This window comes from Castor canadensis, chromosome X (genome assembly GCF_047511655.1).
Source record: "Castor canadensis chromosome X, mCasCan1.hap1v2, whole genome shotgun sequence".
NCBI classification, from domain to species: domain Eukaryota; kingdom Metazoa; phylum Chordata; class Mammalia; order Rodentia; family Castoridae; genus Castor; species Castor canadensis.
Genome location: NC_133405.1, coordinates 17,591,308 through 17,618,880, shown reverse-complemented (window position 1 = coordinate 17,618,880; position 27,573 = coordinate 17,591,308). Strand labels below are relative to the sequence as shown.

The following is a 27,573-nucleotide window of genomic DNA, read 5'->3' as shown; positions in this document are numbered from 1 at the left end:
TTCCCGTGCTATTACCCATGTCTGGGTTATTCATACCCCACTTCTTTGTAACCCTGGCTCCTGTTTCATCCCCTAGGACTAAGCTGAAGTGACTCTTCCTCAGAGAGGCTTTTCTTAACTCTCCTGTCTAATGGAGACTTTCCTGTTTCCCTTAACTCTATTTTCCCATTATCTAGCTTGTCAACTTGTTAGTTTCCCTCAGAGCACTTCTCACAATTTGTAATTATTTTCTTTGCTCGTTTATTGACTATCCCTCTCTCTTGAATTTAAATGGACAAGACCAGGGACCCTGTGTGTCATGTCACCCTATTGCTGCAGTGTAACACTGACACATGGTGCTCTGCGATGATCGTGGAGTAAATTGATTTTCTAGGGGTCTTCTGGCTTTATGATTAAGGACATCTATTTTTTGGGGTGACCTTTATGGACTTTGAATCCAAGAGTTGAAGGAACAATCACATTACCTATGTGAGGACAATTCCTCTGCCTCCTGTTCCAAGAACTCTTGGCAAAGCACATGTGTGATCAGTAGCTTGGGTCCTGGAGTGGGGATGTGTTGGCTAGCTCTATGACTGGTGTGACAAGTGGCAGAAATTAAGCTCAGGGTTGGATGGTCCTATGTGTGGTAGATCTAGTTTATGTAAGGATTAGCCTGGCAAGACCAGTGGAAAGTGTGGGCAATGGGTAGCATATAGTAACTGTGGTTCTCTGTGGTTGCTCACATCATGATCCAGGTGATGTGTGGATGGCAGAATTCCCCATTATCAGGCACCTATCTATTACATCTTCTCAGACATACATGGGTTTTGCTAGACCAGAATCTGGTCTATGAAGTTGTCAATGCTCCAAACGTTGATTTGTGAGGATTAGTGATACTGAGAGCCAGAAGTCCTCTTGCTCAAGTAAAGACTTCATATAGTATGGAAATGTGTGTCTGCTCACTCCCTCACTTTGAAGAATGGGTGGAGACATTTCCTACTTGGCAGGCATGGAGTACCCTTGGCAGAATGCTCACCCCCACAGTGGTCAGATTTTTCAGAGTATAAACACAACAGTGCCTGGTGGGTTCTTCCCCCAGGTTGCCCTGCCTTCTCTCCCCGCTCTGATAGGAAGCATTGCCAAGTCCACTCTATTATAGCACTCTAACACTGGCACACTGTCAGTGCTCAATGGCCATTATTGTTGAGTAAATTTGTTTTCCAGGGGGTTTCTGGCATTATGAGTAAGGACATCTATTTTGTTTGGTGAGATATGAAGTTTGAATCCAAGATTTGGCTGAGTCGTGAGCCCTTCACAGTATTGTAAGTTAAATCATGTCTTCTCTAAATTTATATTTTGAGGTCTCAGCACCTCAGAATGGGATCTTATTTGGAAATAGGGCCATTGTTGATGTAATTTGTTAAGATGAGGTCATATTGGAGGAAAGTGGGCTCCTAATCCAATAGGAATGGTGTCTTTATAAAAAGAGGTGATTTGGATCCAGATATGCATACAGGGAGAAGACCATGTAAAGCCAAAGGCAGATACTGGGAGGATGAGTCTGTAGGTGAAGGGTCACCAACTATTGTCAAGAAACTACCAGAAACTAGGAGAACAACATGGAATGGCTTTCTCCCTGACAGTCCTTAGAAGGAAGTAACCTTGGCAACACCTTGACCTGAGACTTCTAGTCTCCCAAACTGTGAGAGCAAATTTACATTGTTTAAGCTCTCCCATTTGTGGTACATTGTTATGGTAACCCTAGCAAACTAATAACACAGACATTGATGCTCTGCTGGACTCACTGGCTCAGAACTCTTGAGTGAAAAAGGAAAGCAGATCCTTTCATGGGGGACAAACAGTGACCGGATCATGCCCACAGGGCCTATGGGACAACGCCATTTGTCCACTGTCCCTAAGATCAAGCAAGATAATACACCTGGAGTCTGCATTGCTGTCTTTGCAACATTTTCACATTTTAAAGAGAAACTCAAGGAAGAAAGGGCAGAAAAATCACTACAGAACACATCTCATATTTACTGTTGTCGTCAGCTAAAAAATTGTTTAGATTGTCTGTCTCAAAGTTCTGAACATTTTTAAATGGATATATTTGTTGTTTGGGGTGTCTGGTAGGGAGAGAACTCTCTGCTGATCTTTTGCCAAGTTCCTTAAAACAAGGCACAAGTTCTTTATGCTCATTTTATGCCAGATTCTTCATCCACTTCCTGATACTTTTGCATGATGGACAGCCTTCCATTTGTCTGTCCATCAGCCTCCAAATCTATATCCTAAAACTACTTACGCAGTAAACAGCTACAAATGTAGTTGGATCCCCACACTCCACATTGTGTACAAAAATTATCTCAAAATGGGTGAAAGACCTAAATGTAAGAAGTAACTCTAGAAATCTCAGAAGGCATAAGGACAAATCTTCATGGCCTGGGATTTGGTTATGAGCTCTTAGAAAGGACACCAAAAGCACAATCAACAAAAGACAAAAGAGATCAATTGTATTTCATCCAAATTAAAAACTTGTGTATCCAAAGACATTATCAGGACAACCTACAAAATGAGAGAAAATATTTGTAAGTCATATATCTGATAAGGCTCTAGTGTCCAGGAGACATAAAAAAAATGCTTACAATTCATTGGCCAAAAGATAAACAACCTAATCAAAAAGGGGCAAAGGATTTGAACCGATATTTCTGCAATGAAGACATGCAGACAACTAACAAGAGTGTCATTAATTCTGAAGGAAATGCAAATCCAAACCACAATGAGATACCTATAACTCCACTCCCTCTAGGACTGCAATGATAATAATAAAAGTGGAAAACAGCAAGTATTGGCAAGGATGTGAAAAAATTGGAACGTTTATACATTTGTTGGCATTTTGGAAAATAGTTCGACTGTTGCTCAGTAAGTTAAACAGAATTACTACCTGACCCAGTAATTAGTCTTAAGTGTATGTCTAAAAGAAATGAAAACCTGTAGAAACAAAATGAGTGGCATGAAAAGAAATAAAAACAATTTCTTTGGACTTCTATCAATTTTATTTATTTATTTATTTATTTTATTTTATTATTCATATGTGCATACAAGGCTTGGGTCATTTCTCCCCCTGCCCCCACCCCCTCCCTTACCACCCACTCCGCCCCCTCCCTCTCCCCCCCACCCCCTCAATACCCAGCAGAAACTATTTTGCCCTTATTTCTAATTTTGTTGAAGAGAGAGTATAAGCAATAGGAAGGAACAAGTGTTTTTGCTGGTTGAGATAAGGATAGCTATACAGGGCATTGACTCACATTGATTTCCTGTGCATGTGTGTTACCTTCTAGGTTAATTTTTTTTTCTTTTATTATTCGTATGTGCATACAAGGCTTGGTTCATTTCTCCCCCCTGCCCCCACCACCTCCCTTACCACCCACTCCGCCCCCTCCCTCTCCCCCCACCCCCTCAATACCCAGCAGAAACTATTTTGCCCTTATTTCTAATTTTGTTGTAGAGAGAACACAAGCAACAATAGGAAGGAACAAGGGTTTTTGCTGGTTGAGATAAGGATAGCTATACAGGGCATTGACTCACATTGATTTCCTGTGCGTGGGTGTTACCTTCTAGGTTAATTCTTTTTGATCTAACCTTTTCTCTAGTTCCTGGTTCCCTTTTCCTATTGGCCTCAGTTGCTTTTAAGGTATCTGCTTTAGTTTCTCTGTGTTAAGGACAACAAATGTTAGCTAATTTTTTAGGTGTCTTACCTATCCTCACCCCTCCCTTGTGTGCTCTCACTTTTATCATGTGCTCAAAGTCCAATCCCATTGTTGTGTTTGCCCTTGATCTAGTGTCCACATATGAGGGAGAACATAGGATTTTTGGTCTTCTGGGCCAGGCTAACCTCACTCAGAATGATGTTCTCCAATTCCATCCATTTACCAGCAAATGATAACATTTTGTTCTTCTTCATGGCTGCATAAAATTCCATTGTGTACAGATACCACATTTTCTCAATCCATTTGTCAGTGGTGGGGCATCTTGGCTGTTTCCATAACTTGGCTATTGTGAATGGTGCCGCAATAAACATGGGTGTGCAGTGCCTCTGGAGTAATCTGAGTCACAGTCTTTTGGGTATATCCCCAAGAGTGGTATTGCTGGATCAAATGGTAGATCAATGTTTAGCTTTTTAAGTAGCCTCCACATTTTTTTCCAGAGTGGTTGTACTAGTTTACATTCCCACCAACAATGTAAGAGGGTTCCTTTTTCCCCCGCATCCTCGCCAACACCTGTTGTTAGTGGTGTTGCTAATGATGGCTATTCTAACAGGGGTGAGATGGAATCTTAGTGTGGTTTTAATTTGCATTTCCTTTATTGCTAGAGATGGTGAGCATTTTTTCATGTGTTTTTTGGCCATTACAATTTCTTCTTTTGAGAAAGTTCTGTTTAGTTCACTTGCCCATTTCTTTATTGGTTCATTAGTTTTGGGAGAATTTAGTTTTTTAAGTTCTCTATATATTCTGGTTATCAGTCCTTTGTCTGATGTGTAGCTGGCAAATATTTTCTCCCACTCTGTGGGTGTTCTCTTCAGTTTAGAGACCACTTCTTTTGATGAACAGAAGCTTTTTAGTTTTATGAGGTCCCATTTGCTGAAACAAAATGAATGGCCAAAATCATAGCAACACTGTTCATAATAGCTAAATGTAGAAACAAGCCAAATACCCATTAACAGAAGAATCAATGAAGGAAATGTGATGGCCATACAATGAAATATTATTCAGCCACGAAAAGGAATGAGGTACTGATAGATGCTACAACATGGATAAATACTATGCTAAACAAAGAAGTCAATGTAGGAAGCCATACATTGTATTATTGCATTTCTATAAAAAGTCTAGTATAGGTAAGACAGAAAACAAAATCTGTAGGACAGAAAACAAAGAAGTATGTGCTAGGGGCTGGAGGTACAAACACAAAATGAGTGCTTACTGGGTTCAGGATTTCCTTTTGGGGCGGAGGAAATGTTCTGGAGTTAGGCAATGATTATGGCTGTATACCTTTGTGATGCTAAATGCCAGGGAATCAAACACTTTAAAATGGTAAATTTTCTAGCACAATTAAAATGGCATGTGGTGCTGTTTGGTTGCAGCACAGCCATTTTAATGAGATTTATGGTGAGCTGTTCTTAGCATGAATGCACTCATGTTACAATGTTAAGTGAGAAAGGCAAGGGACCAAAATTTCCATATAATATGCTCTCAGTCACAGAGAAACAGGCAAAATGTGTGCACAGAAGAAAACGGTCAGAGGAAAAATACCAAAATGTTACTGGTGGTTGTTTCTGGATGACAGGACTTTCTGGCTGACTTTGTTCTCATCTTTTTTGCTTTCTAATGCCTCCCATTTTTTATTTTTCAAAAACCACATACAGTATTACTTTTATAATAGACTGAAGCGCCTCTTACTATTTTTTTAAAGTAGGGAAAACAAGCGATGGAATTTGAAATAAAAGGAAACAGCAGATAGAGGCAAAGAGAGACACACAGGAGCCAGAATCAAGAAAGAACACACTTCAGGGGAGCAATCAGACAATTTGGACCTGAAAATTGCCAGGCAACAGATGGGAGAGTCCAAGCAGACATCTGCAATGGATAGCGAAATGATAGGCAGAGACACAAGTGGCCTTTGAAGCAGACCCTTGAGAGGCCATGCAGAGAAGGCTGTTTGCCTGGCCCAAGACAAGGGCCAAACCCCTGTCTGCCTCATCACAGCCCAACTGGAGGCTGTGGCAGGGCTCAGCACAGATGTACCTGCCTGTGAGAGGCTATGGAGAAGAAAGAGGTTCCTACTGATGATACTGACAAACACAGCAGCTGACGTTTACACGGCACTCCACAGTTTATAAACATTCTCACACAGGTACCCTAAATGCTGCTATTGCATCATCTGTAGTGGCCCTGGGAGGCAGGCTAGTACTACTCCCATCTCACCATGGAGGAACGAGACAAAGGCGCGATGGGAGTTTATTGAACATTTAAATAGTGCTCACTCTCTGCCAGTCTTGAGAGCTGTCTATGCATTAACTGCCCATGTCCCCACAGTTCCTCAGAGACAACTGGGACACAAATCCAGCTCTTCAGATGCTACAGCTCTTCTGAATGTGTCTAAGTAGACTTTGTCTCTGTCTACACAATCCCAAGTAAAGCAGTGAGTGTTCCTTCCTACCTTCTGTCCTTCTGTCTATGTCTGTATCTATCTATCATCCATCTATCATCTATCATCTATCTATCCACCTATCCATCCATCCAGCTACCCATCTGTCTTTCTTCATTTTTCTGATTATAGATATAACACTGTGATTGTTTTCAAAATGTAGATTTACCAAAATAAGGAACATAGAAAGTCTCCCCCACCCAAGCTCAAATCTCACACCTAAAGGTAACCTTTTTTTTCAGTACTGGAGTTTGAACACAGGACTGTGCGCTTGCATGGCAGGCACTCTGGGGTCTTTATTAGACAAAATGCTACAATAAATATCTTTGTACTTAAATGTTCATATATATATCTTTATCAAGAGTAAACTGATGGAAATGCTAGGTCAAAAGTATATACATAATTAAAATTTTCATAGATACTGGCAAATTGCTCTTAAAAATGCTACTTAATTGGCACTCCCACCAGCAGCATATAAGTGACTCATTTCCCCACAGGCTTGCCAATGCTGGGTATTTTCAGTCCTCTAAAATTCTATCTATCTAGGAGGCAAAATTGCATCACATTATTGTTTTAATTTGTACTTATGAGGTAGAGCTAGGTGCTGGTGCCTCATGCCTGTAAATCCTAGCAATTTGGGAAGCTGAGACCAGAAGGATTGTCATTTGAGGCCAGCTCAGGCAAAAAAGTTTGTGAACCTCCATCTCAATGGAAAAAAGCCGGGCATGGTGGCATGTGCCGGTCATCCCAGCTCTGATGGGAAGCCTAAGATAGTAAGGTTGCAGTCCAAGCTAGCCTGGGCAAAGAGTGAGACCTTATGTCCAAAATAACCAGAGCAAAAAGGACTGGAGGTGTGGTTCTAGCAATAGAACACCTGCTTAATAAGCATGAAGCCCTGAGTTGAAACCCCAGTACTGCCCAGTCCCCCAACAATGCAGTGGCATCTTTTTATATTATTGGCCTTTCTATTTCTGACTTTGTTAATGGATCATTCTGTTCCTTTAATAACTTATTTTGTATTCATGCGTTGCAGAGATGAGAGGCCTTCACAGACCATGTGAAACTATGAGACATCTTGTTTACTTTTGTTGGTACTTGGATTTTTGAACCCAGCGTCTCGCACTTGCAAGGCAGGTGCTCTACCATTTGAGCCATGCCCTAGCACTTTTTGGCTTTAGTTATTTTTCTCTCTTTTTATTGTTGCATATTAATTGTAGAAAGGGGTTTCATTGTAATATTTCCATACATGCATGTAATGTACTTTGATCAAATTCGCACCATGTATCACGCTTTATTATCCCCTCCTTCCTTCTTAAAACATGTTTTTGGTGGTACTGGAGCTTGAATTCAGGACCTCATGCTTGCTAGGCACACACTGTACCACTTGAGCTATGCCCCCAGCTAAATTCTAACAGGTTTCATTAGTCTGTTTTCATCCATGCATGTAAAGAACTTTGATCCTATTCACCCCCTCCACCCTCCTTTCACTCTCCCCACGCTGCTTCCCACCCTCAAATAGCCCCCCATTTTGCCCTCTTGTCATTGGTTATTCTGACATAGAGTCAGCATATGAGAGTGTATAAGAGGGGTTGTCTTGGGGAGCTGTAGAAGTGGGGAAGGAAAAGGAGGGGGGTTCAGAGTGTGAAGAGAGGGGAAGTAAGTTACATACATGCAACACACACACACACACACACACACACACACGAAGACAGCATAATGAAACCCACCAAATGCCGCTTGAAAAGAGGGGTCAGAGAGGAAGGGATTAAGGGAGTATAATAAGGAAATCTAATAGGGGGTGAACTTGTTCAAAGGACACTGTATACATCTATGGAATTATCACAATGACCCTCCTCCCTTAAAAAGTGTATGATTTTAGATTCTGCGTATGAGAGAGAGCATGTGATATTTGTCTTTCTGAACCTGGATTACTTCATTTAACACGATGATCTCCAGTTCCACCCATTTTCCAACAAAAATAATAATTTCATTCTTCTTTATGACTGAATAAAATTCCATTGTGTACATATACCACATTTTCTTCACCTGTGCATCAGTTTGCTTTAATTATTTAGATAGGGTCTCATGCTTTTTGCCTAGGCCTGGCCTCAGACCATAATCCTGCTACCTACGCCTCCTGTGTAGCTGGGATTACAACCACACCTAGCTTGTTGGTTGAAATGGAGTTCTCACTAACTTTTTGCCCAGACTGAGCTTAAACTACAATCCTCATGATCTCCGTCTCCAAGTACCTGGGATTCCAGGCATGTTCCACTGGGCTCAGTCCTCAATATATTTTTTAAGAGCCAAGTAAGCCCTGCAGATTTATGCCCACCACAAAATCAGTTCTTAAATGTAGTATTTGACATCATTTTGAAGGGCTGAGCAGAAAAGCAATGTTAACCAACAATAATTGAGTCTTGGATTTCATAGTGGCTATCTTCTTGTGGGATTAACTGTTGGCTTATTAACCACATGAAAGATGATAAGATAACACAATCACATAAGCCAAGGACAGAAAAAAGCATTTCCTCACCCATCCACTATGGACAACTTAGAAATAACTCTGGTAGGTAGGCAGTGTAAGTTTCTGTACACGAGTGTGGTGTGTGTGTGCACACACATGCAGGTTGTATGTGTATGTGTATGTAGCATGTACACGAGCTTGTTGGAGGATGTTCAGGAGAGCAATGGAGAGAGAGAACACTTTGTGGCCAGGAAATATCTGGAGGCTCTCACTTGTGGGCATCTGTCAGAGCAGGGCAATGGTTACTTCCTGTCAGCCTCTGTCGTGGGCTCCGATGGCTGTCTCTGTTTCTGAGCGGTGGTCTCAACACTACAACCCTAAACCAGGAGGTGGTTACTCTTCCATTCTTCCACAAAGAAGGGCTATAGTGGGACTGTCACTAGGCTGACTGTCACAGCCTGGGGCTGTGAGGTTTGTCGTAATGACAGTATCAGCTTCAGTAGTTCTGATGAGACTGGAACTATGCTTGATTTAAATTTTCATAGATGCTGCCAAGTTGTGTGACCAAAGACTAGCAATGGGCACATCCTTCAGCCACACTTGAGACGACTTTTGACACCATGTCACTTCATCTTCCAATTCTCTTGTAAGTAAGCAGATGCTATCTGGCTATCACATTCATCACGTGAATGGTGACCCCTCTTGTCCAGCAGACACACAACACTGTGGCCCTGAAAACCCATTTTACTGAAGCAAACAGTGAGGTCTTAGGAGGAAGTTTAGTTACTGGCTTCAAGTTGGGCAGCTGATGAAGTGTCAGATCTGGGATTCTACCCCAGCTGTCTGGCAGCCAGCAGTAACTGGGTCCATGACCACTAGGAGGGCTTTAAAGCCAGTGTGGCCCCTCGTGAGGAGAGGGCATAGGATGCACTAGGGTAGTACCTCAGAGCTTCAGCCCTGGTCATCCTTCAGGCCTTTGTCAGTGTCTTTCAATAAGAATCAGTCTCCAGCGATAGACTAAGTCTGGTAATTTGGCTCAGGGAAAGGCATGGAGAAACAAATTGCTGCTGATCGTGAATGTAATAAGGCAGTTAGGTGGGAGGAAATAATTCTCTTTTGATTACATGCATAAGGATGATGTGTAGCAAATTTGAAGTCCAGGCTGCCTTTCTTTGGCCTCTTCCTCCCACTAGCCACACACTTCTGTCTCTCCAAACTGTCCAGCTGGCATAATACTCAGGGAACACTAATCTAACTTTTCATATTAGCCTGGGCAAAATATAATTAGGAAGAAACGCTTCTGCCAAAAAATCACATGCCATTGTCAAATAGAGCTGGTTTTTGTCTACTATTTCTTTATTTGTATCAGGATTGACTCGTAATTATATTGTACAATTTGACTCTACTGCCAAAGATGATAAACATTTTTGACTGAAATTTCATTTGTTTTCGCTTTCCTCCTTCCCCAAATCTGGACAGATACACTTTCACTAAAAGGAAAAAAGCTGGATTTTTATGGAAGACATGACACATATGTCAGCTTGGCCAACACCATTCCTGAGCTCAGCCGATTCACTGTATGCATTGATCTGGTGAGCATGGTTGACAAGTCAAGTTATTGGATGGCCTTCTCCTATATTACTAAGAGCACCATCCTGGGCAGAGAAGTCATAGATCTTGGACTTGCAGGGGACCATCAGCAGCTAATCCTATACAACTTGGGCAAGACCTTTTATATCAGACGCCGCCTGACTCCACTTCAATGGCATACGGTATGCTTGATATGGGATGGTGCAAAAGGAAGATTAGAGCTCTTCCTGGATAAAGAAAGGATACTAGTAATAATGGACCGGCCACACAGCCTGACACCTAATGGGACTCTGGTCTTAGGACACTTTCCCAAGAATAGAGAGAATCAGGTTCAAAGCAGGAGACTTCACTTTACTGGCAGCTTGTACTACTTTCAACTCTGGGACCGCGTCCTGGAAAAAGAGGAGTTTATGAAGTGTTTGGATGGAAATATAGTTAGTTGGGAAGAAGATATTTGGCTTGTCCACAAGATCATCCCAACTCCTGACAGGAGACTCCGCTGCTGTGAGTACCTTCTGGATTTTTCTCTTTAGCATCCATGCAGTACTCTTCTGCTTGATGTTCCAAATGACCCACTCCTAGATAAGGGCTCTGTCTTTCTTCAAGGAGCCCAAGTGGCCACAGTTTTGTCATTTACTTCTTAAAATGTAAAGCAAATACTGTTTCCTTTTACCTTTTATTTTGATATAATTTCAAACTGATACTTATAGCCTCTTTACCCAGATTGCCAATAGTCAAGACTTTTGCATCCACCTGCTTTATCATTCTCCATATCTTAATCTCTCGTTTCTCCTCCTCATGCAAATGTGTGCATGCATGTGCACACACACCTGATTTTTTCCAGAATCATTTGCAAGTAAGTAGCAGGATGATTCCTTTTTACCACTAACCTTCTCAGTGTGTGTTCCCTAAGCATAAGGAATTCTCTAAACCTCATTAAAATATCAAAATCAGAAAATGTAACATCTATACAATCCTAATATCTAATTCCTAGATCATATCCCAATTTAGCCAATTATCCTACTAATTTCCTTGATAGATATTTTTGGGATTGTTCTAAGATTCAATTCAGAACCATGCATTGCATTTAATTACCAGGTCTCATTAGACTGTAATCTGGAACAGACCCCCAGTCTTTCTTCGTCTTTCATAACTTAGATATTTCTACCATACAGTCCAGTTTTTTTGTAAATAGTCCCTTAATTTGGGTTTGTCTAATATTGCCTCATGGTTAGGTTCAAGTTATGAATTTTGGCAAGAACACCACAGAAGTGAGGCTGTGGTCTTCTCAATGCATGACATCAGTAGACACACTGTGCCAATTTGTCCCACTATTTGTGACAACTTTGAGCACTTGATTCTGATGACTGTCAGATTAATACACTGTGAAGTTATCTTTTTCCTTTGAAATCATTAATTTCTGGGGAGGTATTTGGAGACTATATAAATATCCTCTTCATATCAAACTATCACCCAATAATTTTATATATATTGATGATTCTTGCCTGTATCACTAACTACTATGATGGTCACAAAAGAATGGTTTAAAAAATTCCGTGATTTTTCTACATTTATTAGTTTACATTTTAATGTAAGGAAGAACTTTCCCTTCTTCAGTGTACTCATCCATTCTTTCTTTCATGTGTTTATTTCTATGACCATAAACTCATTGATTCTCATTTTTAGTCAGTGGGTTACAATCTGTTACTTCTATTTATTTTGATGCTAAAATTGACCTAGATTTGGCCAGAGTTTGCCTTTTAATGTAACTGTTGTGTCCTTTTGACATGTTTCAGCATCTTTTGCACACCTCCTTACTTTCTGGCCCAACAAGATGTTCCAAGCGCATCTTGTATTTTTTCTGTTCAGCCCAAGAATCAGCCATTTTACCAAGGAGCCCTGGCTCCTTTTCATGGGGAATGGTATTTATAAACCAATTCACTTTTCTTGTGATAAAATGATGATAGCAAAGACCTACTTGGAATGAAGTTCTTGTTAAAAGAAACTGTCTTCATGGAATTATGTATATATTCTGCTCCTTCTCTCAAGTTTTGAGAAAGAAATTTAGGATTGTTTCTCTCTGAACAACTCCATTCTCCCCTCAACTCCAACCCTCTCCACCACCATCATCATTAGTCCTGAGTCCTGAGTAGTCAGTGCTAATAGCATCAGAATAGGATTTTTCTTATTTCCTGAAATACTCACTCATTCTTAGAGGGACATTATTTATCGTTCTTATGGCTCTGTGGCAGGGCAGCTAGGGAGAGAATGGGGGCTAGATCCAAGCCTAAAAGAGCTGTCACAGACTATGGGGACATATTTTCACCAACAGTCCAGATGCTAGTTGAATTAATGGCAGCAGTCCATTGCAAGGGATTTTTTGTTGCTTTAAGATTAGATCAATACAGAGGAACAGGAAAGCTATTCCTTTGTGCTATTACCTGAAGCCACTTTTTTTTTTATCTCTTCCAAGGCTTTGAAGAGAAATAATAATTCTAGCTGGCTCTGATTGCAACACTAAGCTGGGGACTAGTAGGTTAAGCCGGAGCAGCTCAAACAATGTAGTTTAAGGTAACTTTATCTATGATCTAAGGAACTCAAAGTATGGTCCTCATAAATACACAGGCTTTCTAGAGGTCTTGGAAAACCTAATCTGGCCAGCTAATGATTGTGGCATTTTTTACCATTTGGATGATAAATCACTAATCTAACTAATATGTGAAAGTGGTGGACAACCCCCATTTCTTTTTTGAACCTTTTTTTGTTGGTACTGGAGATTAAACTCAGGGCTTTGCTCTTACAAATCAGGCACTACTGCTTGAGCCACACCTTCATTCTTGTACACTTTTTAATATACAATCCATTCTTCTGGTCTGGTTGAGTCTTTGTGTGCATAATACCCAAATCACCCAACACAACAAACAAGAAAACCACTTAAAATGACAATCAAGCAAAAAGGGTAGAAAATGTTCTCTCTACTTATCAGGTTTCTTCAAGTGTTCTTTCCAAACTTTCAAATAGGTGTTCTTAACCCAAAGGCCATGGTGTCCTAGAAGGAATAAAGTCCTTGAGATTGTATAAAATACCTTAAAAATGTAAGGTGGATTTTTTTCCCAGAGGACAGAGTCTATAGCTTCCATCCCATTCTAGCAATATGACAATTACTCCCTTTTACTAAGTTCTTACCATGTGCCAGGCATGTTCTAGATGAAGAAAGCGAGGCTCACTGAGAGGTTAAGTCAATCCTACATCACCAGTCAAGCAAGTAGTGGAGCTGGGGTTTGAACAAAGATGTGTCTGATTGTAAAACCCATGTTCTTTGGATCCCCACACCATGTAGGATTATCTCAAGGGAGTCTGTGATTCCTAAAAGGTTATGAGGCCTTAGAAACTTCCTTCAAAGGAAATTTCTGGTGCTGATAACCCATCTGGGAGAATTAGGCTGCCTGATGGAATCACTGCGGGCTTCGCCACTGAAGGAGCTGTCACACCATGGAATTTCTCTTACTTCTGTCTTGGCCATATGACATCTAGGAAATGGGTGACAATGTGTGAATAAATGACTGATTACAACATGTCTAGTTTTAGCTTTTGCCTAATAAGTTAGTATTTATGGTCCATAGAAGGATTATGATCTTTTAAAATAAATTTTAATGAGCACATTACTAGGTTGCAAATCTCAATAAATCTATTTACACATAAATTATATATGTATATATTTATATTCATGAGAACAAGGCTTTGGGGGAACATTTGCTAAAAAACATGAACCCTACCTGGATTTAATAAATAAGGTTCGCTATAGCTGGAGATGGGTCAGGAATATTTAACTAGCATAGTGATAAATAATAGTAACAGTAAAGGTGCTAGTTGTTAGGAATTTATTTGGGGGAGGTTTTAAAGTCTTTTTTTTATTTTTAAAAATTACAAATGCAATATATATGGTTGTGAATAAAATAGACTTAAAAAATACAAAAGTATCTGAGGCAAAAAGTAACCCCCATCCTCTCCATAGAGATGTCTATTTTAAAGACTTTTTCTATGGGTTTATAAGCGTGTATGTTTGTGTGTGTATATTTTCATGGGTATGCATAACTTAAGAAAACAGAAATAAAATTTACATACATACATATTGTTCTATAAACTTGATTTATTTTAACAGCATTATCACAGAAACATAAGAACATTTTAGTGTATTTTTAGGGCTGTAACATAATTTATTTAACTAACCTACTATTGATTGGTATTTAAATTGTTTCAATTTTTCACAGTTACAAATGATCATGCAACAAATTTCCTCACCCATCCATCCATCTTGGTATGCTTAGCCTTGCTATGTCACAGGACACATTCTTAAGAATATGCTTCTCAGAAAAAGAATGTAAGTTTTTGCAATTTAGATTGATTTATCATTTTACTACTTATTTTATTAATTTAACTCTTCATTAAAATGAATATATCTCTTCAAGCAAAATTAATAGAAACATACAGCAAAAAATGCGTAAAGATAAATATTCAAAGTGAAAATGGCTGTTTTTTCACAATCCTTTACACCCACTGCCTCTCCCCCAAAGTAATAGCTGTGAACAATTGTTAGGTATACTTGCAGAAAAAAACAACCCTTGGGTTTAAAGGTAAATATTCTAGTTTTTTCCTTTTCCATGTTTGGAATTGTTATATACACAGTCTTCGCAAGTGTTTTTAAATTTAATAATACATTTTGGAGATAGTTCCATATCTGAAAATACAGAGCTAACTGATTATTTCTGGGAGCAGGCTGCTGAATAGTATGATAGAATAAGGGTATGCTATCATTTATTCAATCAGCTCCATTTGAAGGACTTTTAAGTTGTTTCCAGTTTTTAGCTATAACAAAATTCTACAGGATTTTAAAAAGTAATGGGTGGTGACAGAAATGTCTTAGAGCGACCATTAAGGACTTTAGTTCAAAGTTTAGTTTGCTTGCAAATTAAAGTTGCTGTGTGGGTGTGGCGAGCATAATTTCCTAATCTTTATTCAGACACATGATCCAACACAGAATTTGCTGTGACCTATGAATGTATGAATATGAAGAGTTTTACAAAGACATGCAGATGAAATTCCTCTTAGTTATACATTTGAGAAATCCCCTCTATTGAAAAGAATGAAATGATATGAATGGAGTCCATCCTGGGAAATCTAGACTGTATGAAAACATACTATTCCTCTGTCTGTGGAGTCATTGATTTCCTTTGAATTACTTTATGAACTGATCACTCTTAAAATACGCAGAAATGAATTGTATAGTTTATGTACTTTCTAAAGGTCTTTGGGCCACTATTAATCCTTCCGTCTAATTATCAGTTTTCATATGAAAGATTCCATGGCAATGGACTCTATAGCTAAAAGGCAATCTGGTCTTGCCCTTGTACATCAATTCTCTGTGCTACCCTCGTTTTTCATCATGAAAGATAAGCATGAGCTGTTTGTAATTCACTCAAAGCTTCCTTATTGGTATTCTCCTGCACAGGGCGACATTCTATAGATTCGGAGATGGAAGCACTAGCTCTCTCTCTCTCTCTCTCTCTGGATTCATTTTTCATGTCCTTGCTTAAAAACTGAATGCAGACACCATTTTGAAAAAGTTTTTTCCTTATCATCTTAAAGATATTCATTTCATATTTTTGTACCCCACAGGCAGATCTGATTGTGGCAGTTTCTGGTCACCATTATCTTTCACAAATCTAATCAACACATTGAATTATATTTACAGAGGTCGTGATTGAGGGAAAAACCAGATGCAGTATCTGAGCTAGAACAACACACAGATTTAATATGAGTTGATATATCCAAATCACAACCAGAATTTGGTACCTTAGCAAATGTTCTACTTAATATTCTGTTGGCAGGTACATCTGCCACAAAATGCCTCATAAATATTCAGCTACTCTATACCTCTGTTCTCCAGCTCTCAATGATTACAATAATACAATTTTATCTAGAGTGAAAGAGCAAATGGCAATTAAACCACAGGCCCCTGTGAATTAGTACGGATTAGCTCCACTTTAACATACAGAGACAATGAGGCTCATAAATAATTTGGGGGAAGTGATCACCTAGTCACAAACAGGAACAGAATGAGTGTACAAAAACATGGAAGTCAGACCCCATGACTTCTGTGGTCCCTCGGGTACAAATGGACATTTGGTTACTGCTCAATTACCTGGACAATGTGGACTTTTGCATTTGCCTTTTAAAAATGTATTAACATATAATATTTGTACAGGAGATACATTGTGATATTTACATATGTGCTTACAATATACCTTAGTTGGATTTATCCCTTCCATCTTTCTCCTTCTTTCCCCCTCCCCCATTCTTAGAACAATTTCAATCGTCTATTTTCATATATGAATACAAAATACATTCACCATATTCACCCCCATTCACCCTTTCCTTGTGCCCATCCCTTCCCACTGGTACCCATGCCCAGAAAAGACCTGTTTTCCCTTCATTCCCTTCTTTTTCTTGTGTGTGTGTATATTGATAGTACAAGGGGGTTTCACTGTGATGCTTCAGGCCTGCATATATCATGCTTTAGTCAAATTAACTCCCTCCCCCTGTTACTTACTCATTCTCTATCACCATGCTCCCCTAACATTCAATGCATTTGAATTTTCTTTGGCTGGTAGTTTTATTGAGATAATTATAAATTCACATGCTCTGGGAGATTCCTGCACAATCTGCATAGTTTCCCTCAATGGTAACATTTTGCAAAGTTTAGTATAACAACCAGAATATAGACATTGATACAAACCAGTAATATTATTCAGATTTGTCTAGTTTTGCTTGTACTCATTTACGTGTGTGAGTTAAGTTCTATACAATTTAATCAACTGTGTATGTTTGAGCATCCCCACTAGAGTCACCATCCTTCATGTGCTTTTATAATCACCTACTCTCTTCCTATCCTTTCCCTCCACCCCTTCTTCATTCCCTGAATCCCTTGCCCTCAACAACCACAAAATTCATTTCTAAAATTTTGTCATTTTAAAGATAGTACATAAATGCAATTACACATGATGTGACCTCTAAACATTGACCTTTTACTCGGTATTATTCTCTGAAGAGTCATCCAGGTTGTGATATGTATTGATAGTTTATTTTCTTTTTATTTCTGGGTAGTAGTTCATGGTAGGGATGCCTCACAGACTTTTAAGAACCATTCACCTGTCAAAAGCACCTGGGCTGATTCTAATTTCTAGCTATTACAAAAAATGTTATGAACGTTTACACACAGGTTTTGTGTGAACAAAACTTTTCCTTTCTCTGGGATAGATGGCTATGGTGGAATTGCTGAGCTGCATGGTAATTGCAAGTTTAGTCTTATAAGAAAGTACTGGACTGGTTTCCAAAATAACTTTGCCATTTCACATTCCCACCAGTGATGTACAAGTGATCCAGTTTCTGTGCATCCTTCCCAGGATTTTGTGTTGTCCATTTTTTAATTTTAAACATTCTCATAAATGTGTAGTGATGTTTCATCATAGTTTTAATTTGCATTTATCTGATGCCTAATGATGTTGAACATCTTGTTATGTACTTTCTTGCCATCTGTCTGTCTTTATTGGTTAAAGGGCTTTCTGTCTTTTGCCTTTTGAAGAAATTGGGGTGCTTGATTGTCTTATTGTTGAGTTGTGAAAGTTCTTTACCTGTTCTAGTCCTGTTAAGATATACATTTTGGAAACATTTTCTCCTACTCTGTCAATTTTTAAAAATTCTTTTTACATGGGCTTTCATGGTGCAAAATCTTTTAATTTTGAAAAAGTCTAATTTGTTGATGTATTTTTATAGATCATGTTTTCTGGTGTCAACTCTGCCTAGTTCTAGATTCCAATACCTCTTATTATTTTTTTCTTGCCTTACTGGAATGTATTACATTGAGTAACAGTAGTGAGAGTGGATATCCTTGCCTTGTTCCCAATCTTAGCGAGAAAGTATTCAGTCTTTCATCACTACAGTTGCTGTAGGTTTCTTGATGATCCTTTTTATCAAGTTGCTGCAAATCCCCTCTATTTCTAACCTGCTGAGAGATTTTATCATAAATGGATGTGGGATTTTGTCAAATGCCTTTTTTGCATTAACTAATATGAGGATATGATTTCTTATTTGGTTTGTTGATATAGTGGATTATGCTGGCTGATTTCCCAGAAATCAATGCAATCAGCTTTGCATATCTGGATCAAGTCCCACTGGATCATGGCATATACTTCTTTCTATACATTGCTACATTCAATTTGGTAGTATTTTGTTAAGGGTTTTTGCAATTAGGTTTAGGAGAGACAGTGGCCTATAACTTGTTTTTGTTGGTACTGTCTTTATCTGATTCCAGTGGGATAATATGGGCTCCATAAAATGCATTAGAAAGTGTTTTCATTCTTCTTTTCTTTCTGGAAGAGATTGTATAATATCAGTGTCAATTTTTCTTTGGTAGTAAACTCTAGTGAAATCATTAAGGCCTGGAGATTTCTTTCCCTAGAGTTTTTTAATTACTAGTTGATATTTAAATGGTTATAAGGCTATTCAGAATGCATCTCAAGGTCATAGAAAATCAAGAACCAGCCAAACCCAAACCAATAAAAGAAAAGCAATAGTAAATATCAGAGCTGAAATTAATGAAATAGAACTAAAAGAACAACACAAAGGATGAGTGAAACAAAGAATTGTTCCTTGTAAACGCAAACAAGATTGACATCCCCTTATTCAAACCAAACAGAAGAGAAGACACAATTTAATAAAATTACAGATGAAAAAGTTACCACCGAAATCCAGAGGATCATCAGAGATTGTTTTGAAAACTAATATTCCAGTAGATTAGAAAATCTACGAGAAGCAGACAAATTTCCAGATATATATGACCTATCTAAATTGAACCAAGTGATTTAAAAAAATACTCAGGCTTGCTAAGTGGTGGAGCACCCACTTAGCAAGCACAAGACCCTGAGTTCAAACTCCAGTACTCCTGAAAACCCCAGACAGATCAACACCTAGCAGTGAGATTATAGCAGTAATAAGGTCTCCTACTAAAGAAAATCGCAGGACCATGTGGATTTACTTATGAATTTTACCATACTTTTAAAGAAAAACTAATAGCAATGTTCCTCACACAAATCCACAAAATAGAAAAGGAAGGAATGCTTTCCAACTTAGTCTATGAAGCCAGTGTTACTCTGATACAAAAATTGGATAAAGACACAACAGCAACAAAAAATTATAGGTCAATATCATTGATGAACATTAAGTATAAAAATCCTCAAAAATACTTGCAAACCAAATTCAGCAACACATTATAAAGATCACAGACTATGTTCAAGTTGGATTCATTCAAGAAATGCTTCAACAAGTGCAAATCAATAAACATAATCAAGCACATAAATAGAATCAAGCATAAAAATCGCAATATCATCTCAATGAGTGCAGAAAGAGCATTTGACAAAATTTAACATCCCTTCATGATAAAAACGTTCTGAAGAAACTAGGAATAGAAGGATCATATCTTCACATGATAAAGGCTATATATGACAAACCTATAGCAAATGTTATTATGAATGGGGAAAAACTGAAAGAATTTCCTCTAAAACCATGTATGAGACAAGGGTGTCCACTTTTATTTAATATAGAGCTTGAATTCTTAGCCAGAGCAATAAGATAAGAGAAAGAAATAAAAGATATACAAACAGGAAATAAAAAAGACTATCCCCATTTGCCAGAAGCTGAATGTTAGATGATGGAAAGAATTTTCATATTCATGGATTGGTAGAATTAATATCGTTAAAATAGACATATTACTGAAAATGATGTACAGATTCAATGAAATCACCATCAAAATTCCAATGACATTCTTCACAGAACTAGATAAGACTCCTAAAGTGCATATGGAAGCACAGAAGGCCCCAAATGCAAAAGCAATCCTGAGCAAAAAGAGCAGTATCAGAGGTACCACAATACCCATTTCAAAGTATACCACAGACCCATGGTAACAAAACCAGCATGGCACTGGCACAAAACAGACACATAGACCAATGTGGATATCCAGAATATGCTATAGCATCTGATTCTCAACAAAAGTGCCAAAAATATACGTTGGAGAAAAGATAGCATCTTTAACAAAGTGGTGCTTGGAAAACTGGTTACCCACATGAAGAAGACTGAAAATAGACTCAGCATGGGTCAAAGATATTGATGGAAAACTTAAAACTAAAATTACTAGAAGAAAATACTACAAGATACAGGTATAGGCAAGGAGTCCAATAGCTCAGGAAATAATAGAAAGAATTAACAAATGGAATTACATCAAATTAAAAGGCTTCACAATTAACAGAGTGAAGAGACAGCCTGCAGAATGGGAGAAAATCTTTGCCACATAGTCCTCTGACAGGGAATTAATATCCAGAATATTTAAAGAACTAGAAATAGTAAACACTAAAAGAACAAATAATCCAATCAATAAATGGGCAAATGAACTCAACAGACAGTTCTCAAAAGAAGTAGAATTTCCAATAAATAAATGAGAACGTCTAACATCTTTAGCCACCGGGGAAATGCAAACCAAAACCACATTGAGATTCCATGTCACCCATTCAGAATGGCTATTATGAAGAAAACAAACAACAACAAATGCTGGTGAGGATGTGGGGCCGAAAGGAATCCTTTTTGGAGTGGGAAATGTGAACTAGTACAACCATTATAGAAGTCAGGATGGAGTTTCCTGAAAAAACTAAGAATAGAATTGTCATATGATCTAGCTATAGTTCTCCAGGGTATCAGAAGACTCAAAGTCAGCATACTGTCAAGATTCTTGCACACCCATGTTTATTACTATACTATTTACAATAGCCAACTTATGGAATCAGCCTATATGCCCATCAAGGGATGGATGGATAAAGAAAATATGGTGTGCATATAAAATGGAGTATTATTGAACCGTAAGAAATGAAATCATGTTGTTTCCAAGAAATTGGATGGAACTGAAGATCATTATATCTGGCAAAATAAGTCATACCCACACAAGTATAGCATGTTTTTTCTTATCTGAATCTAGAAAAACAAGAGGCACAAAAATAGAAGGGTGACTATTAGAGAAGAGGAAGGAGGTCAGTGGAAGAGAGAGACGAGATAAGAAAGGTAGCAAGTGTGACTATGATGAAAGTACGTTATATGTATGCCTGAAAATGTCACAATGAAATCCATTATTTTGTACCACTAACATATGCCAATACAATTGAATTAAACATTCTTATCAAACAGGTCCTGTTGGGGATGGGTAGCAGTGACAGGGAGAAGGGCAAATAGAGAGGGTGAATGTGGTGGATGTATTTTGTATTTGTGTATGAAAATAGAGCTACGAAACTTATTGAAATTATTCTAAGAAGGGGGTCAGGGAGGGAGGAGGAAGAATGATGGACATAACTGACATTTTGTCAATTATGTTAGGAGACTGAGTCTTATTTAAAATTTTCTTTTCAGCAGGCAGTCATTGTGTTTAAGTTTGGCTCACTTTTGTGGGCTGTGCTTTCAAATATAGATTAATTTTTAGAGTCTTTGTGGTGCTATTTTGTCTTGCTTGGTTTATTTGGTGCCTCTGGGGCTCCCACTGGTCCTTGCTGGTGCTTCCTAGATGGGAAACAGAAAGTTCTCCCAGGCCAGGTCTCCAGGTACCTTGCAGTGGGGGAGGGATATGGTGGGATTCCCCTACTGATGTCTCTTGGCTTGGGTTCCCCTGTATCTAATCAGAAAAGAGAGTCATGGGCTAGACTTCCTGCTGCTAGAGAGTCCCTCTTTCTTATCTACTCTCCTCTCTCCCGGTTGTGTTGGTGTCTCTGGGTGAGGGAAAAGAATCTCAGGACTATAGGGAATAAAGAAGCTTCCTGGACCAGGCCACTTGTCATTACTGGCTCCTTTTCTCCTCTTATGCCTGCCTGCCTTGGTGCTTCTGCATGGATGGACTGACTCTTGGACAGATGGGAACAAATAGTCTGGCCCAATCAAGTGCTGTTTAGCCAGTGTCATTTGGTAAGGAAAGGAAACCCAAGACTGATGGGGATGGAGAGTTGCTTCCCCTGGCTGCTTACTGTTAGCAGGTCTCTCAGGTAGGTCCCTTTAATGGTGATGTTAGGCTTGTCTAGTGTTGTCAGAGGGACTCCTGTTTGTTTAACGAAGGGCATAAGCCTACTTGGACTATCTTCTGCTGCAAGGTTAGCAATTAGGAAACACAGGCTTGGGCTGCCTTTTTATGTCAGACATCCTCCAGCATTTCATCCTTCTCCTCCTGGGGTTCCAAATCAGTTTTCTTCCTTCTTAGTACCTTGCAGAGTTCTTCTTTTGTTGTCTCTCATACCATTTCCATGACTTATAGTTTCACTTATTGAAGAAGAGCAGGGAAACGTGTGTCTATGCCACCGTGTTCAATTGGGAAGTCTGAATTTGCTTGTAACATCAGCTCTTGGGCAGTAGAAACTTGTGTGTGTGTGTGTGTGTGTGTGTGTGTGTGTGTAGACAAATAGGATGTAGCAAAATGACAGAGATAGTATAGCTAGAATTGCACCTACCTCAATCACTTACATTTTCTTTTCTGAGCAGGACAAAGGGAAAAAGAAGATAAATATTCCATTTAGAGACCACAAGAAAAAAGTCTTGACCACATATGGAGAAAAGAGATTGATGAGGCAGAAGTACAGTGAACTTAGATCATGAGAAATGATGGGTATGGAGAAAGTCTGAATTATCAAATTTAAGGAAAAAAGCACATATGAATTAAGAGAAAAAGGGCATGATAAATAATCAAACAAGTTTATATTCACTATCAAGTTGCAATACTTAATAATGACTTTGAACATGTTTGCTAATCCTTTGTAATAAATTTCTAGATTTAGGGTTTGAAGGAAGGTTCTGGTTCTAAAAAGCTATGGATATTTGGTTGGATTGTTTTATCTGGGATATGAACGATTCTTTAAGGGAGATAATGTTCCAGAGAATGGTCATAATTGGCTTCCATTCCTGAGCTGATGCTTTCACTTCAGTGTTTTAGTTTAGCACTGTGATGCCCTCCCCTAAAGCTATGTCTTGCAGGCTTTTTGGGGTGATTGCTGTTTCTGATACTGTTTAGCATTTGCAGAACTTGGCTTTTAGTATTCAACTTTGGATTTCCTTGGTTATTTTGGGTGAAGTCTTTTCATTTCTTTCTCCTGGATTTGAGGTGGTTCTGTGTAAACTGAGGGTGATCAGTAATTCAGGCATTGCCACATACTGTCTTATTTCTTCGCTAAATGTTTCATCTGTGAAGCTCTCATCTCAGCACTGCACCTCTTGGGGCTTCCTCTTTAAATAAAGGATTGAAAACAGTCTCTGAAACCTGCTTCTAAAGTTCTGTGATTTTAATGAATGAAGATCTGAATTTTTGTTAGTAATTACGTTACAGAGAGGAAAATGTGGTACAGTAGTCCCTTGGGGGTGGGGTGGGAAACACTTGCATCTGAAGTTTGTATATGAAATATACAAACCCATGCTTCAGGTTAAAATGGAGCGATGTAAGGTGCATTATTTCTTAAGAGATTTCTGGTGCTTAAGATGCCACCTGCTTGGCAATTTTACTCAACTCATTTGCCTTTTTTTTTTCTAAATCTTATGTTCCTTTTTGAGATACTGGTAATGTTAATAACAATTGTTACACCCATGGCTCAGCCGTTTTTGAGAAAAATATGTCTACCTCCCACCCCCTGTTTTCTAAGAGTTTCCCATTACTTGTTATGGATTCTTCTAACAACGTTCTTTGAATGCTGCATCAAGGGAGGCAACTTAGGCTTTTGTGATATTTAGTGTTTTATTGTTTTCCTGAAAGCTGAATGTAGCTCGATTACTAATCATTTGTAAACAAGTGGAAATTGTGAACTCTTCTAGCAACAGTTACTATTTTCATCACAGAGAGTGATGTGGGCTCTGGGATGTCACATTCCTTGCATATGCTAGAGGTGACAGTTTGACAGAGGTTTGCAAAAAGCCAAGAGCCTGACCATTCTCCTTTTTCTTCCAGTTATGGGCAAATTTAAAAGCAAGAGATTGAAATGAGTATTGTGGTTCTGAAATACACTGGTGTCTTGATAAAGCCTAACAATATAAATCTCTGATCATGAAAATAATGCTGTAAATTAAGTTTAAAAGTACTTCTTATGTAACTTTGACCTTTTCCCTTATAAATGTATGTGCTTTTGTCAGCTCATCTATACAGCCAACTGCAGGCTTCTGATGGTTACTCATTTTACTTGCTAATGACCTCAAAATCCTAAAGAACATCTTACAAACACTCAGAATTTCTGTATATGCAAATTAAAAGTAATTTTAACACTCAAGACAACAAAATAAGCTAGTAGATTGTCTACCACCACAATTATTCCTACATCATAGGTAATGTGCTTCTCAGATAGAGAAACTCAAAATGCTAATTTCCCTAAGGTAAATATGCATGATTTCATTTGGGGGAAATTGAATTGGAGAAAGACTATGACTCAGTCTTGAATTTTGCTATGCCTCATTGTCACCCAGTTGCTCCATAATCACCTCAAATTCCATTTAGCCAAGTCTGAACTGGGTATTTTTCTATTTCTATGAATATTACAGCTTTTCTGTGAGTTTCCTAAGTGCAGAATTTGAGTTCTCTGTCTTCTTTATTTCCCAAACTTCTTTGATACCATACCCTGTCACTTCTTTCTTTCCATAGCTATAGGATTAGGGATTGTCACACAGCTCTCACCTCATTCCATGCATTTATCATTTCCATTTTTTCCAATTAGCCTAAACATATGCACTGAACATCTACCATGTGCGAGGCATACACTAGGGCCTGAGGATAGAGTGGTGAGCAATGAAGGATGTGGTTGTTACCCATATGGTTTAGTGAGGAAGACAGACATTAAGAAGCATACAGAAACACATGTAAAGCTGCAGCTGTGACAAGCACCATGATGAAGAGGTACATGGTGTCATAGCAATCTTGAGTAGATTCACTTGAGCCTGTTATGGAGGTCAGGGAAGGAGTTGAGATCTGAAGGATGGGTCGAAGTTAATCAAATGAAGAAATATGGGAAAACCTTTTACATAGGGGCAGGAGCACACATAATGCTTTTGTGCAGCAAGGAGAATACTAAGCACTGGAGGACTAGAAAGAGTCTGGGGTGAAAGCTTAGATGACGGGGATGGACTAGCACAAACCGAGACTAGAGGGGTAGACAGAGATGAAACCACACGTAGCTTTATAGGCCCTGTTAAGAAAAACTTTGTTTTTATCCTATAAGTAAGATAAAAGCCACTAAAGGGATCTGAGTGTGTGTGAGTTTGTGTGTGTGTGTGTGTGTGAGAGAGAGAGAGAGATACAGAGACAGAGAGGAAGAGAGAGACAGATAGAGAGAGATAGAGAGAGACAAGAGACACAAGGAGAGAGACAGAGACCCAAAGAGAGAGAGGATCAGATTTGCATTTCAAAATGATCATTCTGGTTGCATTATGGAAAAGATTAGAGGGGATCCTAGAGTAGTTGCAGACAGTTCGATTAGGAGGCTACTTTAGTAGTCCAGGTGAGAGATAGTCAGCATAGTAAATAATGGAGATGAAGAGAAATTGATCGAGTCAACAGATGCTAAGTAGATGAGAACCAGAGGACATGGGTTGAAATGGCAAGAGAGTGAGAGAATGGAGAAGACAGATAGAGAGGGCTTTGCTTGCATAACTGAATGTATGGAAGTGCTATTCAGTGAAGGAATATGAGAGGACCCAGTTTGGAGAGAAGATAATGCATTCAAGTTGAGGTATGTTGAATTTGAGATACTAGTGGGCTATCCAAAAGATGATGTAAAGTAAGCAATTACTTTAATTCAAATGTAGACCTCAGAACAGAGATCTGGTCTAGAGAGAGAACTTTGAGATTCATATGTGTAGAGTGTAAACTGAAGCCCTAAGTGTGAAGAAACTATGGAATGAGAAAGAAAGAAAGAAGGGCTGGGGCAAAGCTTTGGCCAGGCAAATTAGGATGAGTCTGCAAACATGGTGGAGAAGTAGTCAGGGAAGTGTGGATAGCCAGTCTAGATCAACTTTCTTTAAAAAATTTTTGGGTGGAATGTGGAGGAGAGAGGTGGAGAAGTGCCTGCAGAGGGAGGCAGGGTTTTTACTTTTACTGCAAGAGACTGGAATATGTTTAAATCAGGAGGGAATGGCTCATTAGGGAAAGGAGAGGGACAATTTCTGAAATGGCAGGAGGGACAGGATCTAAAACACTGTTGAGTTTCAATCTGATGATTTTGATTACTCTTTCCTTTGAAGTAGGAGGCATGATTATCTGATAAACATGTGGGGACAGAGTTTGGTAATGGGAGTTTGAAAATGTTATTACCAAATAGGACCTTCCTAAGTTGACCAGGGAAAAGTAGCTGGGCAGTGTGAAAGGCTCATTTGAGCTTGCAGATCATGACTTTAGAGAAATACACTTTTCCTCCTGAATGACTGTGTCCAACAGTGCCTCATTGCTCAAGAGCGGGTTTGGAGGAGAAGGACAGCAGGGCTGGCCCAGTGTTGGTGGCGGGGGTGGGGGAGGCAGTGGGGACAGAGGTTTCTACCAGCCTCCTAAAGCATCTCTTTGCTTTCAGTTCCTCCCATTCCTACCCATCTTGGACACCTCCATGACATTTAATTTCCTTTGTCAACTCATTCTCCTTGCTTAAGAATCTGCACTCTTCCATATGGCATAGTGATTTTAGAGCACAGATGATAAACCTTGGTTTGAATTACAAGTGTGAACTTGAGCAATTCATGTGAAGCTTCTGACAGTCCATTTTTTCAACTCTAAAATAATGAGGATTGTAATAGTTACTTACTGTATAGGTTGTTGGGTGGGTTAAATGTGACAGCATGCAACATCGGGCTTAGATTGTGGTAAGTGTTCAACCCACGAAAGCACCTGTATTACCTGCCCTTTAGGTCTCATTCTAATCTGTTGTTCTTTCTTATCCCTACTCAGCACACTGCCTCTTACTCCCAACTGGACTGATCTTTTACTGCCTCCACGTTCACTGCCATGTGTTTTCGCCTTCTCTACTTACATCCCATAATTTCTCAATGGCACACATCTTCTAAGAGAAAGCCTCCTTATTACCTTGAAGCCAGTTTTGCTCATTCACTGCATTGAGCTTCCATTGTACTTTGGAGATATTTGGAACCTGGTTATATTCCATTGTTCACTTTATTATCAACTTAATTATTACTTTATCATTGGGTTGTTAAAATATTATCTTTCGTTTGAAAATATTTCAGTA

General features: G+C 38.9%; 1 protein-coding gene across 1 annotated transcript in view; it reads left to right on the top strand.

Annotated features, from left to right (window-relative positions):
- The window catches only part of Adgrg4 (adhesion G protein-coupled receptor G4), a 96,866-nt gene that overhangs the window by 7,553 nt on the left and 61,740 nt on the right, over positions 1 to 27,573 (top strand). Inside the window, exon 3 of the mRNA XM_074063263.1 lies at positions 10,127 to 10,741. Coding sequence (XP_073919364.1) covers positions 10,127 to 10,741 — 615 coding nt within the window. The remainder of the gene's footprint in view (positions 1 to 10,126; positions 10,742 to 27,573) is intronic.